The 18,628-nt window shown below is 36.0% G+C and overlaps 2 protein-coding genes across 2 annotated transcripts; one reads left to right on the plus strand and one right to left on the minus strand.

The window, feature by feature from the left end:
• The first annotated feature begins 2,506 nt into the window (after positions 1-2,506).
• On the plus strand, positions 2,507-10,901 carry LOC128991884 (superoxide dismutase [Cu-Zn]-like). Its single transcript, XM_054415140.1, has 4 exons — positions 2,507-2,725; positions 5,699-5,795; positions 9,687-9,874; positions 10,619-10,901. The coding sequence occupies exons 1-4, from the start codon at positions 2,657-2,659 to the stop codon at positions 10,727-10,729; spliced, it is 465 nt and encodes a 154-aa protein (XP_054271115.1). The 5' UTR covers positions 2,507-2,656; the 3' UTR covers positions 10,730-10,901.
• Positions 10,902-12,291: 1,390 nt separating this feature from the next.
• LOC128992210 (uncharacterized) lies at positions 12,292-18,007 on the minus strand. Its single transcript, XM_054415675.1, has 5 exons — positions 17,992-18,007; positions 16,958-17,119; positions 15,724-15,833; positions 14,885-15,032; positions 12,292-14,127 (listed from the first exon to the last, which is right to left on the minus strand). Exons 2-5 carry the CDS (start codon positions 17,107-17,109, stop codon positions 13,641-13,643), a joined length of 897 nt encoding a protein of 298 aa, XP_054271650.1. The 5' UTR covers positions 17,110-17,119; positions 17,992-18,007; the 3' UTR covers positions 12,292-13,640.
• Between the last annotated feature and the right edge of the window lie 621 nt (positions 18,008-18,628).

Genomic DNA, 18,628 nt, shown 5'->3' on the forward strand with positions numbered 1-18,628 from the left:
CTGCCTCAATCACACTCATACTGATTATTCTACACATTGTATATTACCATTATAATACCTCAAAGTTGATGTGATGGGCTTAGGAAAAAGATTGTAAATTTTTCCTGACGCAAATTCCTATCAACCATATAGATTTTGCCATAAAACTTCGTAATTTACAGGACTGCCGCAATTATAATCTTACTGATTATTCTAAACATTGTAAATTACCATTAGAATACCTCAAAGTTGATGTGATGGGCTTAGGAAAATGATTGTGCACTTTTCCTGACGCAAATTCCTATCAACCATATAGATTTTGACTTATAGCTTCGTAATTCACTGGACTGCCTCAATCATATTTATACTGATTATTCTATACATTGTATATTACCATTAGAATACCTCAAAGTTGATGTGATGGGCTTAGGAAAAAGATTGTGCACTTTTCCTGATGCGAGTTCCTATCAACCATATACATTTTGCCATATAACTTCGTAATTTACTGGACTGCCGCAATCATATTTATACTGAGTATTCTACACATTGTATATTACCATTAGAATACCTCAAAGTTGATGTGATGGGCTTAGGAAAAAGATTGTGCACTTTTCCTGACGCAAATTCCTATCAATCATATAGATTTTGCCATATAACTTCGTAATTTACAGGACTGCCGCAATTATACTCATACTGATCATTCTACACATTGTATACTACCATTAGAATACCTCAAAGTTGATGTGATGGGCTTACGAAAAAGATTGTGCACTTTTCCTGATGCGAGTTCCTATCAACCATATACATTTTGCCATATAACTTCGTAATTTACTGGACTGCCGCAATCATATTTATACTGAGTATTCTACACATTGTATATTACCAATAGAATATCTCAAAGTTGATGTGATGGGCTCAGGAAAAAGATTGTGCACTTTTCCTGATGCGAGTTCCTATCAACCATATACATTTTGCCATATAACTTCGTAATTTACTGGACTGTCGCAATCATACTCATACTGATTATTCTAAACATTGTATATTACCATTAGAATACCTCAAAGTTAATGTGATGGGCTTAGGAAAAAGATTGTGCACTTTTCCTGACGCAAATTCCTATCAACCATATAGATTTTGCCTTATAGCTTCGTAATTCACTAGACTGCCTCAATCATATTTATACTGAGTATTCTACACATTGTACATTACCATTAGAATACATCAAAGTTGATGTGATGGGCTTAGGAAAAAGATTGTGCACTTTTAGCGAATTTCCCTATAGGGAAGTAGCTATTACCGTAGGTGGCACGGTAAGACCTAGACCCGGGACTGATTTACTTTTTCATTTTCATGTCCCCAGAGGCCAAAAACACTATTCGTTCAAATTTTTATATATGTATATATATATATATATATATATAGACTTATATATATATATATATACGTCCGTGAACGCGATAACTTGAGTAATTTTTGTCCGATTTTGATGAAATTTGGTTTAAAGGTGTAAAGCGGGATAAACTTGAATGAGTTCGCAAACCAGCACGATCGGACCATGGGAACGGGGCTTTACGGGGGGTTTTATGGGGTAAAAATTGGTTTTTCTCACTTTTGACCCTTAAAACAATAAATTTCCCAATTTCTCTTTAGACCTTTTTAAAGAGCTTAAAAAAACAAATAATTAAGTATATAAAAGTATTTTTGTTCGATTATTAGTAACGGAGAAAATTAAAAAAATTGTAAATTTAAAATTCCCATGTTATTCTTATGGAGAATATTGTCAAATGTTGTAGTTTGCTTGTTTATGAATATATTTTGATCAAACATGGCAAATTTATTTATTTTGTACTAAGCTATCAATATTTTACTCAAAAACACACTTTATTAGTTTCCTTGTAGCAGCAAACCTAGGTACTCGTTAAACCTAATGTTATTAAAATATATTTAACTGAAAATCAATTCAGACAAATGGAAATTCGCTTAGTCGGCAGGTTTGCTGCGGCGGGGGTATTTCCTGATACGAGTTACTATCAACTATATACATTTTGCCTTATAGCTTCGTTATTCACTGAACTGCCTCAATCATATTTATACTGAGTATTCTACACATTGTATATTACCATTAGAATAGCTCAAAGTTGATGTGATGGGCTTGGGAAAAAAGATTATGCACTTTTTATGTTCGGAGTTTTAATTGATCGCGTTATGTTAAGCCATAGCTACGTATAATGTGCACTACGGTCTCAAATATGCCTTTTAAAATACGTCAATTAATTAGTTTTAACTTGTATACACGTTTTATCAATGTATAATTGACATTATATTAATATAAAAACATCATTTCGCACCGTACTGTCATTGAATTGGGTTTCCGACATCCCTGCAAAACACGTTTGTGGCGTCCGCAGGAGTACCAACCCACATCTATTACAAACCAAAAAAGCGCCGATGAAAAGAGCCGCTAACTTCACGACGGTTTATCTATCTACTCAACTCACTCACTCAGTCACTCGCGTAACGCCTGAATAAAATTATCATAGAAACCTCTAGAAATAGCTTTGTCACGGTCAAGGTAACGTAATTTCAATTTCAGAAAAATCCTCTTGCGAATTACACTACAGTGCAAGTTGTAGTTTTGTTCTCTGCTGTCTTATTTTTCAATCGTCAACGGTAAATAATGGGAGTTAAAGGAGTTTGTGTCTTAGCTGGCGAGAAAGTTAAAGGAACGATATTTTTTGAACAAAGTGTAAGTAGGTATTCACTAATTTTCACGTAGGCCTACCTAAGGTACATATTTTATTATAGCCTAGGCTAGCCTGGCTGCACTTTACTTTACGTCCTAAGCCTACACTCATTCGAATGAAAATATCGATCGATATATCGATTATTTGATAAGTTATATCGTTTGTTAGTTAGGTAAGGGTAACCTAACCTAACTAACCAAACGATATATGAAATGAAATGCTTTATTTTCCATTAGGCATGAAATGCAATAGGCCTAGGCATCGTCAGAACAAATAACAATATACAATTTTCATAAAAACTAAAATGCAAAAATCATATATATCACATATCGAATGAAACAATCGAATAATCGATATTTTCATTCAAACGAGTGTAGGACGTAAAGTAAAGTGCAGCCGCTAGCCTAATAAAGCTGGTCTCGGGTACAGTTTCTTAACTGGGCTATGCTAATAACGATTGAAACTATCGATTTGATTAGTAAACCTTCATGCGATTTTTTCACCATCAGCAAGTTTGGTTGGTTACTTGCATACTTGTATATCCCACTGGAAGCTTTTCAGCCGTGGTCGTCATTGGTAGTTGTCAGCCTTCACTCTTCAAGGAATTCTTCTACTGAATAATAGGCTTTATTTAATAGAAACATCTTCAGCATTTTCTTGAATTTAGCTTGATCTTCACAAAGTCTTATTTCTTGTGGTAATTTATTGAAAATTTTGCTTCCTGAGTATTGAGGGCTAGTCTGTGCTAGTGTAGTTCTGCGATGGTTGATATGGATACTATTTTTTTGTCTTGTGCTGTACTTATGTACTTCATTATTTCTTGGGAAAAAATCGGGAAATTTAAGAACATTTAAAGCCGATTCCAATATATATGCTGATGGCAGGGTAAGTTTTTGAAGTTCCTTGAATAAAGGTTCACAGTGCTCAATGAAGTGGGTTTTACAGATAATTCTCAAAACACGTTTTTGAAGTAGAAAGATTCTATTTGCCTCACTACAGTTTCCCCAGAATGCAATTCCATAGCAAAGTACACTGTAGAAGCAGCCATAGTAAACTTTCAACAGGACATCTCTTTCAACTATGTTTATCAGTCTTCTTATAAGGCAACACACGACCGTTAGTCTGCTGGCAATTTTGTTGATATGGTCAAACCACCGTAAGTTACTGCTAATATGGATTCCAAGGTATTTTACGCTATCGCTTGGTTGTATATTCTGATCATTGATTTTTAGTAATGGACTGAAGTCTGGGATCTTTGTATTGTAGAATTGGAGTAGGTTAGTCTTTCCCTGATTTAATACCAACATATTTTCAGAGCACCAATTACTCATTTCATTTATACCAGATTGTGTTCTTTCAATGGCATTTTTAACATTTACATCAGTGATTAAGTGACAAACGTCATCAGCAAACATCCATATTCTGCCTTCATGTATAGATTCAGGTAGGTCGTTGACAAATAAGAGGAAGAGGATCGGTCCCAGATTCGAGCCTTGGGGAACTCCGGTATTAATGTTGTGTTGAATCTTAGATTTATAGTGCCTCAATACTCCATCATCACCCATGTGTTTCACTGTAACAACTTGAGACCTGTCTTTAAGGTAGGACATTATCCATTTAAGGGGCTCGTCTATTATGCCTAGGTTGATTAGCTTTCTTTCTAAGGTCTCGTGGTGTAAACAGTCAAAAGCCTTTGTCATGTCTGGTTAGGTTAGGTTAGGTTATGATAGTTTTATTTTATAATAGATAGGCCTATATTTAAAAATATCGATTAGTAATCAATATTTTCAATTCGATAGTTTCAATCAATATTAGCATAGCCCAGTTAAGAAACTGTACCCCTGGTCTCGTTTTACAAGTAGGCATAGAAGATGTTATAATCACAACCTTCAAAGAGCTCAGGCTAGTTTATATTTTTAACATGCATCCATTTATATTTTATTAACTTACTAGGCTCAAGTTTTAACGACCATAAAAATATTGTATTGCAGTAAGTTAAGTTAGTTAAAGAGAGAATCTTGTTGTTCAAGGTCATTTAAAAAAATAATTAAGAAAGTGAAACAATAACTTAGCCTATCCGACTCCATGTCTTATTGAACTTAAAACCATCAATTCCTTCAATAACTAGGCCTAGGCCTAAACCAAAATTCTAAGTCTAACCACAGAAAACGTACTACTATGACCCAGAATGCCAACCGCATGGTAAAAAGCATTAAGCGGTTTGAGAGAGCTTTGCCTGTCAATCCGTAGGCAGCGCCACCAGCGTTGCCATGCAATAGCATAGCTACGCTGGTGGCGCTGCCTACGGATTGACAGGCAGCTTAATGCTTTTTACCATGCGGTTGGCATTCTGGGTTATAGTAGTACGTTTTCTGTGGTCTAACTTAAAATGACTGTAAGTTACCACAGAAAACATAGGCTACTACTATAGGTCTAACCCAGAATGCTAACCGCATGGTGAAAAGTGTTAAGTACTCGGAGAGAGCTTTGCCTGTCAATTCATAGGCAGCGCCACGCTGGTGGGCCTGCCTACAAATTAACAGGCAAAGCTCTCTCCGATTAACACTTTTTACCATGCGGTTAGCATTCTGATAGTAGTATGTTTTCTGTGAAGTTACTTAGCAATCTATAAACTGAATTAATGGAGTCCGATATCAAGGTTGTGCCGGTAATTATTTAAGGCTTACTTAATCAGTGTTAAGAGTCCTAAGTTAAACCCAATTGTCGAGGATTTCTTCTAGAATGCGGAACTTGCATCCTTAAAATACCTTTTTTTAGACAATATATCCCATGCATCTTCTGCTGAATAAATTAGGCTACTTAAGTTATAGGCCTAGAATGTAACTCTCTCAGTATTTCTTTATGGTGGTTTTGTCTGACGTTGGTAACTTTTTTAAAGGATGTTAAACCTAATTATTGTGGGTGGTGTTTTAAGTTAGCAACGGATTTTAATATTATTTTATTTCATTTTGCAGGATGCTAGCTCGCCAGTGACTGTTACAGGAGAAGTCACCGGCCTTGATAAAGGACTCCATGGATTCCATATCCATGAATTTGGAGACAACACTAATGGTAAGTTAGACTGATATCGCATCGCATACACAGGCATGTGGAACTGCACCCTTCACTGTCGATCAAAGATTCTGCCTAAAATCTTGAATTGTAGTCTAATTAGGCACCGCGCTGCCAGCATATAGTGTGGGAGAGAGAGAGAGAGAGAGATGCTTTATTTGCAATCTTCAAGATTGAAATAGTGTCAAAAATACAAAGTGTATATACAAACAATTAGATTGACATTCTTCTTCCTTTACAATAAAATGTTCGAAATATTCAGTCGTTCCGCCAGTTGGTGAATTCAGTAATCGTATAGAATGGACGACCTAGCAGCCACTCCTTCAGTTTTGTCTTAAAAATTTTAGGTTTTGAAGTTTTGACTTCATCTGGTAGTAGGTTGAAGAACTTCGCTCCGTTGTACGATGGCTTCATTTCAAATCGCTTGCTGTGGTGGACAGGAAGGTTGAAGTCTCCTGCGCGCCGAGTGTTGTACTGGTGGGTATCTTCATTTTTGGGGAGACCCTTCAAGCAGGCGAGTGAAACAACTTCCAAGATGTAGATGTTCACCACAGTGAGAACGTTCCACTGTTTGAAAGGCTCTCGGCAGCTCTCCCTCCAGCCAAGGCCAGCCATGACTCTTAACGCTCTCTTTTGCAGGACCAGCACCCGTTGGATGATGTGAAGAGAGGCACTTCCCCAAAGCTGAATGCCATACCTAAGATGACTTTCAAAGAGAGAGTGATACAATGTTATTAGGGCTTCTGTCGTACTAATGCACTTGATGCGTCTTAGAGCGAAGGTTGCGCTGCTTAATCTCATGCATAGTTCGTCTATGTGATCAACCCATGAGAGCCTGTTGTCAATAACCAAACCAAGATGCTTTGATGATTCAGTGACCTGAAGATCTGGACAGCCAGAAATCTCATCTCTCTTCGTTCCCATGTTTACCTGCTTGGTTTTCCCCGCATTGAATACCAGGTCGTTCATGTTACAGTAATCAATTGCTAGGTTTAAGGCAATGTAAGAGTTAACTTCTAGATCTTCAACTGAATTGCTTGAAGTTACTAAGACTGTATCATCAGCGTACATTAATGCTTTGCTGTATGGCTCGATGTGTGATGGAAGATCGTAAGTGAATAGGATAAAAATCACCGGCCCCAGGATAGACCCTTGGGGTACGCCTCTTGAATTAGGAAGCAGTTCTGATCTGTATGTAGAGACTCTCCCATTCACTTTCTGTCGTAGTTGAACAAGTTGGTTGCGTCCCACTAGGTAGCTCTGAAACCATTTCAAGGCAACACCTTGCAAACCAAGTTCTTCAAGTTTTGCAAGGATCATATTATGGCTGAGGCAATCAAAGGCCTTACTCAAGTCGAGGAAGACACTCGTTACATTCTCCCCCTTCTCGAGTTTGTCCACAATGTGTTCAATCAATTCTACCAAGGCTGTAACTGTAGATTTATTCTTTTGGAAACCATGTTGAGAATTTAATCTTATCCTGTTGATTTCTAGATGATCCGTGAGCCTAATAAGAACTATCTTCTCCACAAGCTTCGAGAAGGTAGAAACCAATGAGATGGGCCTATAGTTTTCTATGTCGTGTTTACTTCCTTTCTTGTGTATCGGAATTACTATTGAGCTTTTCATTTTGCTTGGGAAAATACCTTGGGACATACTTAGGTTTATTATATGTTGTAGAGGTGTTACTAGTTCATCTTTGCAGTGTTTAACCATGATTGACGAAAAATCATCTAAGCCTGAGGAAGTCTTGTTGTGTAGACTGCAGATAATCTTGAGCAGTTCTTGCTTAGAGGTAGGTGGAAACGACATCAAGGGAAATGGTACATCAAGTTGGGTGTGTTGTTCGATTCGTGGCTTCTGGTCAGGGATGTTTTTTAATGTATCTTCAGCAACTGATGTGAAGTAAGCATTAAAGCAATCAGCAAGTTTCCTGGGATCTTCTACTTTGTTTGAGTCCACCATGAGGTATTTACAACTTTCAGGTCCAAGCTCTTTTGACTTCCGCTCACTATTAATCACATTCCAGATAGCCTTCGACTTTATTGAGGACTCCGAGATGTAGTTGGCAGTGGCTGTACGACGCAGCGATTTCAGCTTTAGGTCGTAGGTTTTCTTTAAATGATTTGCCTGAAGTTTATCTTCTTCTTTTCCTCTTAGGATGTAGAGGTCTTGAGCACGAATGAAGTCTTCTCTCATAATTTTGGCTTCATCATCGTAAACATGTTTTACCGGATTTTTCTTCTTGCTTCGGGACATTGTTCGGGGGCATGTAGCATCAAGAGCTAAAGTAATGATTGAAATGAAACTATTGTAGGCATCCTCAACACATCTGTATTCTAAGATAGTTGTCCAGTCTTGAAGTGATAAAAGAAGTTTTAAATTATCTAAGTTATGTGGTTTGAGGCTACGGAGAGAGTAAATACAAGGTTTTGTTTGTACTACAGGTAGGTTTATACTGCACAATTGTCCAGTATGGTCCGAAATTCCAGTATTGATAACTTGAACGTCAACCTCTTGTATGAAATTTGAGGATACACAGCACATGTCGATTGATGTTGAAGACTCCTTTGAAATTCTTGTAGGAGGAAGCTTAATTCGGTGAACGTTAAAAGTCGTTAGGAGTTCTTCCAGTTGTTTGCTTCTTGCTGATGATACTAGGCAGTCGATGTTGAAGTCACCCATGATGAGAATTATGTCATGCTGTGTCACCCAAGGGTCTAGAATTTTTGAAAGAGTCTCCAAGGAAAGATCAAAAGCATCCTTGCCCTCTCCTGGGGGACGATAAACGCCCAGAACAAATAATTTTGCATGTTTATTAAGTTTTACAGCAACCGCAGAAACTTCTATTACCAAAGGGGTGCTTGCGAGCTCTAAGTTTATGTGGGGCTGGTAACTTAACACATTTTAGACAATCATACACTAACAACCTCATTTACTTTTCGGACACTAGCCTGGGAAAACTTATGTAATTTGTATACCGTCATTATCACTTTTGAATATCAATTTATCTTGGTAATTCTATATGGCTTTATCTGACTCTGATCCATTAATGTCAATGACAAAATTTAAAGTAGGCCTACCTATTGTACAACTCTAATCAGCTACAAATCAGGAAACAATAATGGAATTCTAGGCTATGTATGTAACTTTGCAATGATTAGATGAGCTTACAGTTGAGCTTAAGTATTGTAGCATTTTCTCTACAAGAAATTTCAGCCCTGGCAAGTATACGCAAGTATGGCAAGTAAACGTCGATAATCTGGACGCTAAGAATCCAGACTGTTAATAACCTGGAATTGTCTTTATCAAGAAATAAAATTTTAATCTGACCAGCTTGTACTAATCTCTTTAAGTTTGTTATTAAGGGGGAGGGGGATGGTGTCGTCTGCTACGCTGCAACCGTCCCCCGGCCACCCGAGGGATGGAAACAGCTTAGAGACAAACAAAAAGAGGACTAACCCATCCAGTTGATCCTTTTAGAATAGACTAAAAGGACTGTCGAAATAAAGCTGCATAAAACAATGATAAAACGTACCTCAACTGCAGTTCAAGAGCCTATCACACATTTATTTGAAGCTCAAATGTAGTGTTTTATGTTTTTACTGTACACTTATTGCAATAAATTTCATACAAAACAGTGCTTGAACACAAACAAATTTGTTTTATTCGTCCCTCTTTTAGGCCCTGTACTGTACCTGTATTATCGAACATAATTTTTAAACCTTTTAATCCCATACTGTGTTTTTTTTAGTTATTTTCAATATTCTCAATATTCCTGAAAATGTTGTAGCATGGATGGGGTGTAGTCCCATTTAATACGAATTATTGATGTCCTGTACACAAAAGTGAGTCTGAAATGTGAAGTAAGAGGAACTTGTTGCTTTGCAGGCTGTACGAGTGCCGGACCTCATTTCAACCCGGGTAACAAGGAACACGGAGCCCCAACGGACGGTAACCGTCACATCGGCGACCTCGGCAACGTGACAGCTGACGATAAGGGGGTAGCCAAGGTCAACATCACTGATAAGCTGATAACACTCAATGGCCCTCTCAGCATATTGGGCAGGACTGTCGTGGTAAGCATTACCTGAGAACACCTTTCAGTATTGAGTTATGTTACAAAATGTATGTTCTATGAAACCAAATAGAATTTCCGAAAGAAGTACACTCACATTCAAGTGAGTATGTAACTAAACTATTAACTATTGACTAACCAACTATTAACTAAACTATTGAGTATGTATGTTAATCAAACTATTTTCAGTTTGAAAAAAAATGCTACGGTAGGCATCTGCGTGTACACAAGATGTTTGAATGAAGACAAGATTATTCTGTTAGTTTCATTTTATATGACAAAAACTAAGTGGTTGATTCTCACCCAAGTAGTGTTAGCAAAATTAAGACTCTAGTGTGTGTTACATACTTTTCTCTCAGGTACAAAAACAAAAACTTTTTAGGAAAGGTTCAAATGCTAAATGTTTGTAATGGGTTAATTAGGTTAGTTAAATTTATTTATTTATTTCCCACGGTTAATCCAATTTTACAAATTTGTGTACATCAAGATAGGTTGCCTGATGTGTAGCAAGATGGTAAATTGTAAACATATTTCAACCATTACTTCTATATGACCAAGTTGGACGAAAAACATCTTAGTCACTACAACAGAAAACAGTTGGGAATCACTGCTCTTAAGATAAAATTGAAGTGATACTCTTAGAATAGACTTAGTATTGGAAATTAATATTGGTTTGCAGGTTCATAAATTTACAAGTAGTATTGGTTTGCCGGTTCATAAAGTTACAATTATTTCTGGTTTGCAGGTTCACGCAGACCCGGATGATCTGGGTAAGGGAGGACACGAATTGAGCAAGACTACCGGCAATGCTGGGGCTCGTCTTGCATGTGGTGTCATCGGCATAGCCAAGGCCTAGATCACTATATATTACACTCCATTACTCATAATCTACTCATAGAGATAGGCACCAACCCATTTAATACTAGCCATAAATAATGGTACCCTGTAAGAACAAAAATGTATACGTCGGATATGTGTGGAGGTGTTTGGTTGTGTCGGATTGTAAATAAATATATTTTGTTGGTTTAGTTGGAGTTTTGGTACCGTACCTGTGTTCTTTATGTGTTACGGAATTCTAGATTAAAAATCTTAATAAACTTACTCCCTTCTATTTACAAGCCTACCCTCTTGAATTGACTGAAGACAATTAATTTAATGTTTCAGAACATTTTATGTTGTGGTGTTGAACAAATAACCCATGACACCTTTTATCATCTATAACAGCCATAATTTAAATAATCTATGGCACTTTGTGAAGAAGAGCCTGAATAATGAAGATTGTAGGCTATGAGAATCTGTGTCAAAAGTTAAACTTACTCTGATTTTTCTCCCTAAGTTCAATACTATTCTGTGCAACAATACAACAACAACAACAACACACTGTAATAAGCACACTAGCTGTAGAACACCAACAGCTGAGATTTTTCACCCCATTTGTGTCTGTATAGATTTAAGGCGGCTCCAGACATGCGTCAATCGCCATGCATGAAATAGTTGATTTGGTGATTAATTGTCTTCCTCGATTTACAAGTAGACGTCTACACACGAGTTGTTTTCCGAACAACTGTTCGTTTCTGGAATAGCAAATATTCGTTCACTTTGATGTGTGCAAAAATACTGACAATGAACGGAAAAACACAAGCACAAATGTTTGCTACGTGCCACTTAGACAAACACCTATCCACACGAGTCGCTGTTCGGCGAATGGAACGTGTCTAGAGTCACCTTTATATGAATAATTATTTCCAAAAATGTGAACAGAGATTCTTATTTACTATTTTTTTCCTGTAAGCATAAATTATACAGTAGAGAGTCAAAAATCCGAACCAATTGGGACCGTAGGTAGTTCAGATTAGGCTAGCAATTTGTTCGGATTTTCAAACATAGCCTAGAAATGCCTAATAGACACATAATTAGGCCTAGAGTATTAAAAATCTGTTCTAGGATACAGTGAATAAAATAAAAATAATGATTTTTGTACTTAGGTATTTTTGTTATATAACTGTAATTCGTTTCTTGAAAAAAAGATATAGAGCTTATACATTGGAAACGAACAAAACACAGACTGGCTCGGCGTCTTCACTCATTTCCCTGCCACGCGTTGACTGGCCCGCGAAATTGTAAAACATCTGTTGTCTCTGTGCTAATTCAATATTTTAAAACCCTCAGGAGTGGTTTGGATTTCTGACGTTAGGATTTTCGATTCTCAACTGTAGCTTATTTTTATTTTGGACTGTTTTAAGTCCAAACAAATGCTGAAAACAAGCAAACAAACCAATAAAAGTATCTCTTGTCATTATTTTCGAATTTGTTTCCTCTGTTCATATTAAAAATGGTCTGAATTAAATTGCATTTTGTTTTTAATAAATTGATTGACTACAAAAGATGGCAAGGAAAATAAATACAATACTGAAAAAATACAAGCACCTTATTTATTTAAAAATATAAAACCTTCGATATTTATTTTTGACACACGTCAAGTATTGACATAGAGTAAGTAGATCAGTTTTTAAAACTGAAAAAATGCATAAAATACTGACATTAAGTAGCGAATGTTTACGTTATATTTCATAGTTGTTTTGAAGAAAATCAACAAAGACTAGCCTATATAGTTTTCTTAAGGTAGGTTGCAGTTGGCTACCTTACAAACGTGTACAGTCAACAAAATTAAAAGATAGATTCAATATTCTCAAAATATAAATAAATTATCTCATTGATAAAAAAAAACAACAATAACAATTATTTAATGGTGTTTTACATGCTTTATTAAACTTTTGAGCCCCAAAATGATATAAGCTATTGTGGGTAACATAAACTAACTTTTGCTTCCAAATATCTAGGCAAACATAATAACTTATCTAAAATGGGTAAAATCTGTTTCACTTCACAAGCCTAGGAGGCCCACCTAAAATGGTGGATGGGTTAGGTGGAAGTTGAGTGGAGTGTCTTGACGGGAGGATTCTTTAAAAGCACATCACAACTAACTGTTTTTTTCTTAACTTTATGTGGCCACTTAAAACTCGTTCTACTAGAATTTAGAATATTTTGCTCTTAATTAAAGGGGCAGGCGTTACAAAAATAGGCATATCAAACTATATATAACTAGCTGTACCCGCGGGCTTTCCCCCGTTTAACTTCACGAGTGAGCTCGTTCGCATGGCTCAATCACGTCCTGGTTGAAGTTCGTTCGCTACGCTCACTCACCTTTAGGTTGGAGCTCGTTCACTCCGCTCACTTGCCTTCAGGTTAGCTCGTTCGCTACGCTAACTCACTTCCAGGTTGAAGTTCGTTCGCTATGCTCACTCACCTTTTGGTTGCAAATTGGCTGTAGTCATAAATAAAAAAAAAATAATAGTGCTGCACCCTGTTGGTAATCCTTGTAACTTTAATGCTATTACACATCATAGAACAGAACCAACTTGTTTAATTGAAACAGCTGTTAAGAAATTCCTTTTAAATATGAAAAATCATAAGGTTAACATGGGAAACTCTAGAGCCACTGGGGCGGAGCCCGAAAGCCCGATCAGAATAAAAACGACTTAGTTTTCCTATTTAATGCCCAAAGAATCGGTGTACCGAATTTCAGCCTCCTAGGTAAATGGGAAGTGGGAGAATTAGTGATGAGTGAGTGAGTGAGTCAGTCAGTCAGTCAGTGAGGGCTTTGCCTTTTATATATTTAGATCACTGAGGCTCAAAGGTTTAATGTCTATTTTACATTTAAGGTAAGAAACCTAATAAGTGTCTATGATAAAAAATAGTGGAACAAATTAATAATCATGGTACCTCCGGTAACCAGGAGGAGGAGGAGGTCGCTTTTGGTAACCAGTTTGAAAGTTCCGTTGCGAGGCTGCCATCAGAGCTGGGAACTGAGGCGGCGGACCTTGCTGGCCCCCCCTCCACAACATTACGATCAACAAGTAAAACCCTCCTATCGTCTTGGACAACATATCAATCAGTGCGAGGAAGATGGGTGTCATTACTCTAATAAAGTTGTTGAACTCTCTGAAGAATTTGATAGAATAATCACCCAGGAATTGTAACCCGTTCATCAGACCGGTTCCTAGAGTCATTGCTAAAAGAAACAAAAACCTGAAAGTTTCTTTAATATTGTGCATAGTCACCAGTTCTTGAATGCCTTGTAGTAAAAATGCTCCCCAAACTTTTAAATTTATCAGGAGATTCGTCTTGATTTCTTCCCAGTCCATGGAGCTATCTAAAATATTTGGTGTCCTGATGGTTTCTGGTTCGTACTTTCTGAAACAGTTTGTGAAAAATTTGTAGTTTGTACAATATGCTAACAGGATAACCAACCATATGGGGTATTAAAGGTTCGGCGAACAACATATTAATTAATATGTATTCTTTAAGAGATAGAATTAATTACTACATTGCAAAAAATTATATTCTTTTTCTTTAACTACCTTTTTAATTTCTCTAACATTTGCACCTTATTTAATATTAACTTACTGTAGGCCTAAATGTTTTTATTCTCCTTCTCACAACACATTAAATTCAAGTAAAGAATTTTCTCTTCAATCTAGGAACAGCCGAGGCCAATGTTATCATCACAGCTGATTACCAGCGTGTCTGACCTGACCCTTGCAAAACAGTCTCTGCTCAGCTGCTAGCCAACACGATAACAGTTAACTGATACACTAACTCCCACCGGAATAACCACTTTCTCATCACTTCCTTTTCATTGTATATTCACATTCATTTTTCATCCCACAGAAAAACAAATCACATTTATTGGTAACTATTGCATATGTGTTTACAATTAATTTAATTAATGAACAAAGTTAAAAAAAGTTATAGCAAACCCATCAGATGTACAGTTATTTTATTTATTTGGTAGTTTTTTTTCTTCAACCAAAATTATGTTATATTTTTGTTCTTGTTTCATATTTTTATGGTACATCTCAGAATTTAAAAAAATTTGTACTTGGCAGCAATTTTATGTGTCCAACCCATTCATTACATTTACGCAACTGTCAAAACTTGGAAGGTATACCTGACAACTTTGAGATTCAACACAAGTTCTCCGAGGGCAGAGAAGCTAACTTGTTGGATCATGAACCAGTAGCTGCCGAACGCAACTTCCTGTAGTCTCGTCCAAACACAGACTCCAGCTGTCGCGTCTGAGTCTGAATCGTCAGGCCCTGTGAACAACAAAAGCATTAAACTTGCAGAGAATTCAGTCACAGTCTCTGACATTGATAATAATACTGTTGATTTGCTCCTTGCCATACTGCCATGGTTCTGAAAATACTTTAATGTTTGAAAATAATCCTTTTATTAAAATCAAAATATTTATTGGTGTATTTTTATTTTAATAGTGTAAGATTTTTCAATAGTTAACTGACCTGGAAAAGTGTGTTATCTTGCTAAAGCTGTGAAAAATTACATATTCACAAATATCTATGAATAGAACATTTCTGTGATTCACCTTGGAGAGAACTAATATTTCAAATTTAAATAATTATTTTAATCAACAATAACGTATTATCTTAAAGAATCAAATCAAATTATTCTTTATTTGTAGTTTCGTCAAGAAATTACAATGGCGTCATTGAAAGACTTGAAGAAGGCTTTGAATACTAAACGTTAGTAGGCCTATACAAAAACAAGAACAGTAACTCAAATCTCAAAAGTCAAAAAGTAATCTATAATATAGGCCTAGTATTCTCATTCCTTCACATCTTTTTTGGGTTAAAAAATACATGTGACTAGAAGAATTCATAACTAGTTCATAAGTAGCTAAAGCTGTTTAATGAAACTTCAATATTTAATTGATAGACATAATATTACATTGCAATATTTGTCTAGCTTTTTGAAAATACAATTAATTACCTGTGATCGCTGCCCACATCGCTCCTTTGTACACACTGTTGATCCTCTTCTTTACTATTTCTAAATCTCTAATAAGATCTTTCTCTTCCTCATTAACTTGGACCATGTCCCTAAAAACGTGCACAACAAGAAGAAGAATTAGCCCATTCAAATTGATAATAATGATTTAGATTATACACTGAGAGGTTTATTTATTTACCTCGGGACTCTTTCATGGTTGAAAATGCATCAAAACCTCTGAAATTAATTTGTCAGCATATCATTTACATTGTTAACAAATACTTCCTTCATCACTTTTTCAGAATCTTCATCACTCTTTCTTTAAGGGTTATGGCCTTGGGAAATAGGATGTGTGGCCGAAAGGTTAGCTCGGGGTCATTTTGAAAACATTTCACAACACCTGACTAACTGACTCTGCACCTGCGCCAATAGCAACAAAGTTCTCTACCTGGACACTGAGCCACACATATCAATCTCATAATAGGCCCTTCTGCTATTCCCCTTAAAACGATTTCTTGTCTTTGCCAATTCAGCTCAGCCTTAAAAATATTATCCAGGCCTACATGCATTTTTTATAATATTTGTAGCCTTATTTATACTAGGCTACTTATATAATGGTCAAACTCACTACCTAAAACTATGCTATTGTAAAATGTGTCATATTTGAATTACCGGTACTGCAATGTTTTATCAGCAAAATTAATTTATTATTATAGGTTTTGTACCAAAAAAACTCAAGGAATACTAAAAGGAAATTGATTTGTTTTAAAGGATCCTTTTCAACATTAAACACGATTAGGTACATTCAAGACAGTTTCAGTAGGCTACATACAGACAGTTTGGAAATTGTTTCAAAAAGTTTAAGGAGACAGAAAGACTTGTAGCAGCTTGTATCACTAAATGATAAGAAACAAATAAAAAATATTCGGTCAACAACGTCTGCACAATCCGCTAGCTCCTGAACAATGTTTCGGTTCAAAAGCATGAAAGTAAGCGGTATGTTGTGTGCTACTAGCCGTTTGTAAGATGTCCGGCCATTTATTTCTTGCCAACTGAAGCAGCTTCTATAGGCTATATATTTAGTCATTTATTGCAGCGTGTTTGAGTAGTTTGCTTATAGGCCTATAATCAAAAAGATATTAGGTATTAATACACACATGAACAATTTTCAAAAGGTTTTCTTGTTTATAAATTTGATAATAAGCTAAATTGGCTAGCAAGATCCCATATATACCTGTAATCTTTCAGTGGGTGTACGTAGTTCCTGCCAGTGTAAGTCGCAGCAAATATCCTTGTGACAAGCATCTGTTGAACAAACACGTGGACTAAGCTTTCCTCGTCGGAGCTTTCACTCTGTTGAGCCCTCATACTGGTTTTGACTGTCATTTCAGCCCACCTGAAACATGACATAAAGCTTAAAGTATTTTAGGAAAACTTATCAATTTTTCAATAATTTAAAAAAAACTTCATAATATCATTCATTGATGAATTATGCAACAAGTTAAAATTCTTAAAGTTCGCCATCAGAAGAGTGAAACACATCATCAGCTCTAATGAAGCCGGCAAGATAGCTTACACCACTCCGTTCGAGCGCCACTTGCGGTATGGAATTGTTCTTCGGGGTTTGCATCGTTTAACAGCTTAAAGCACATCCTTGTATTCAAACCTCTGCCGATAAACGTAATTAACAAAAATGAATGGATAAGGCAAATTATTATTATATTAGTACCTTAGAATAAATTGGTCAATAATTTACTGTAAGTTACCTATTTATTTATTCATACGGTAAACACCATTTTTACAATCGATAGTACATGAGTGTTAAGTTACAAGATAAATATTTATAAATATATATATGTCAGATTCAGATTCATCTTGCTAGACAATAAAAAGATTGCTAACATGAAAAATTACAAACAGGATTGTACCAAAAATGCAAGTAATGATCATACGTAAACAAATCCTGGTTAACATGCATAAACATTTTTAGAGAAAAATTGACGATTACCAAAACTAGATAACAATTGATAAATATTTCAATATAATAACAATAACAAGCAAAAATTAAAAAATGAGAATTAAAAACTTATTGAAAATGAGACTGTGAGTATTTAATCGTAAGGAGGAATTGGGCCTTACACTTACTACTGAAGTTGTACAGCATACAAGTTGCCAGTGCTTCTGTTGTAGTTCTCAAGCCTCTAACAGGGGTTTTAATCGTTTCGTGATAGTTTATTAGTGATATCGTGATATAATTACAGTACTTACTGTAACGTCAACAAACCTAAACCTAAACAGCCTCTATCCTCTCTATCTTTTTGTTTTGGTTTGGTTTTTGGTTTTGACGTTTTGGTTCTGGTTTAGGACAAATGGTGTCCATAGAGGAATGTTGGAAAACATGAACCAACTTTAATTAAGCTGTACATAACTAATGTGTATAATTAGACAGCTCAATAAGTATAACCGTTGATTATATACCTCCACAAGTATCTACATCTATCCTCTAGGGGAGATAAATAATCACTGGAAGAACTATAGACTAAGTGTTTTTAATTTATGGTAGAAAAACTATCTAAACAGATTTAAATGTTAACGATAAACGGAATAATTTTTAAAAATGAGCAATTTCCAACAAAGTCGGAAAATATTGCGTAGAATTAAAACTAATAAAATAAATAATAAGAACTTATGATGACGGTGGGTTGCTAAAAAGTGGTGTGTCCTCTAGCTCAGTCAACGAATAGAGAGGTCTGCGCACCAAATAGTCCTTCAGTTTGTCTCTAAAAGCTCTCACGTCCAACTCACGCACTGCACGATGGGATGGGAGTGCGTTGTAGAGCTTACTGGTATAATAACGGTAGCCCTTTTGGGTCCAGACAAGATGGCATATAGGCAGGTCAGGTAA

The sequence above is a fragment of the Macrosteles quadrilineatus genome, unplaced genomic scaffold (assembly GCF_028750875.1).
Source record: "Macrosteles quadrilineatus isolate MER2022 unplaced genomic scaffold, UCM_ALF_1.0 Scaffold_4__1_contigs__length_99947679, whole genome shotgun sequence".
In the NCBI taxonomy this organism is placed as follows: Eukaryota; Metazoa; Arthropoda; class Insecta; order Hemiptera; family Cicadellidae; genus Macrosteles; species Macrosteles quadrilineatus.

Bases quoted from the DNA above. Each gene is read 5' to 3' on its own strand.
- LOC128991884 (XM_054415140.1), top strand. From the start codon at position 2,657: ATGGGAGTTAAAGGAGTTTGTGTCTTAGCTGGCGAGAAAGTTAAAGGA. The intron at 2,726-5,698 runs GTAAGTAGGTAT...TTCATTTTGCAG, and splicing joins CGATATTTTTTGAACAAAGT to GATGCTAGCTCGCCAGTGAC. The intron at 9,875-10,618 runs GTAAGCATTACC...TCTGGTTTGCAG, and splicing joins TATTGGGCAGGACTGTCGTG to GTTCACGCAGACCCGGATGA.
- LOC128992210 (XM_054415675.1), bottom strand. From the start codon at position 17,109: ATGACAGTCAAAACCAGTATGAGGGCTCAACAGAGTGAAAGCTCCGAC. The intron at 15,033-15,723 runs GTAATTAATTGT...TGTTGTTCACAG, and splicing joins GATGTGGGCAGCGATCACAG to GGCCTGACGATTCAGACTCA. The intron at 14,128-14,884 runs GTATACCTTCCA...AAACTGTTTCAG, and splicing joins TTGAATCTCAAAGTTGTCAG to AAAGTACGAACCAGAAACCA.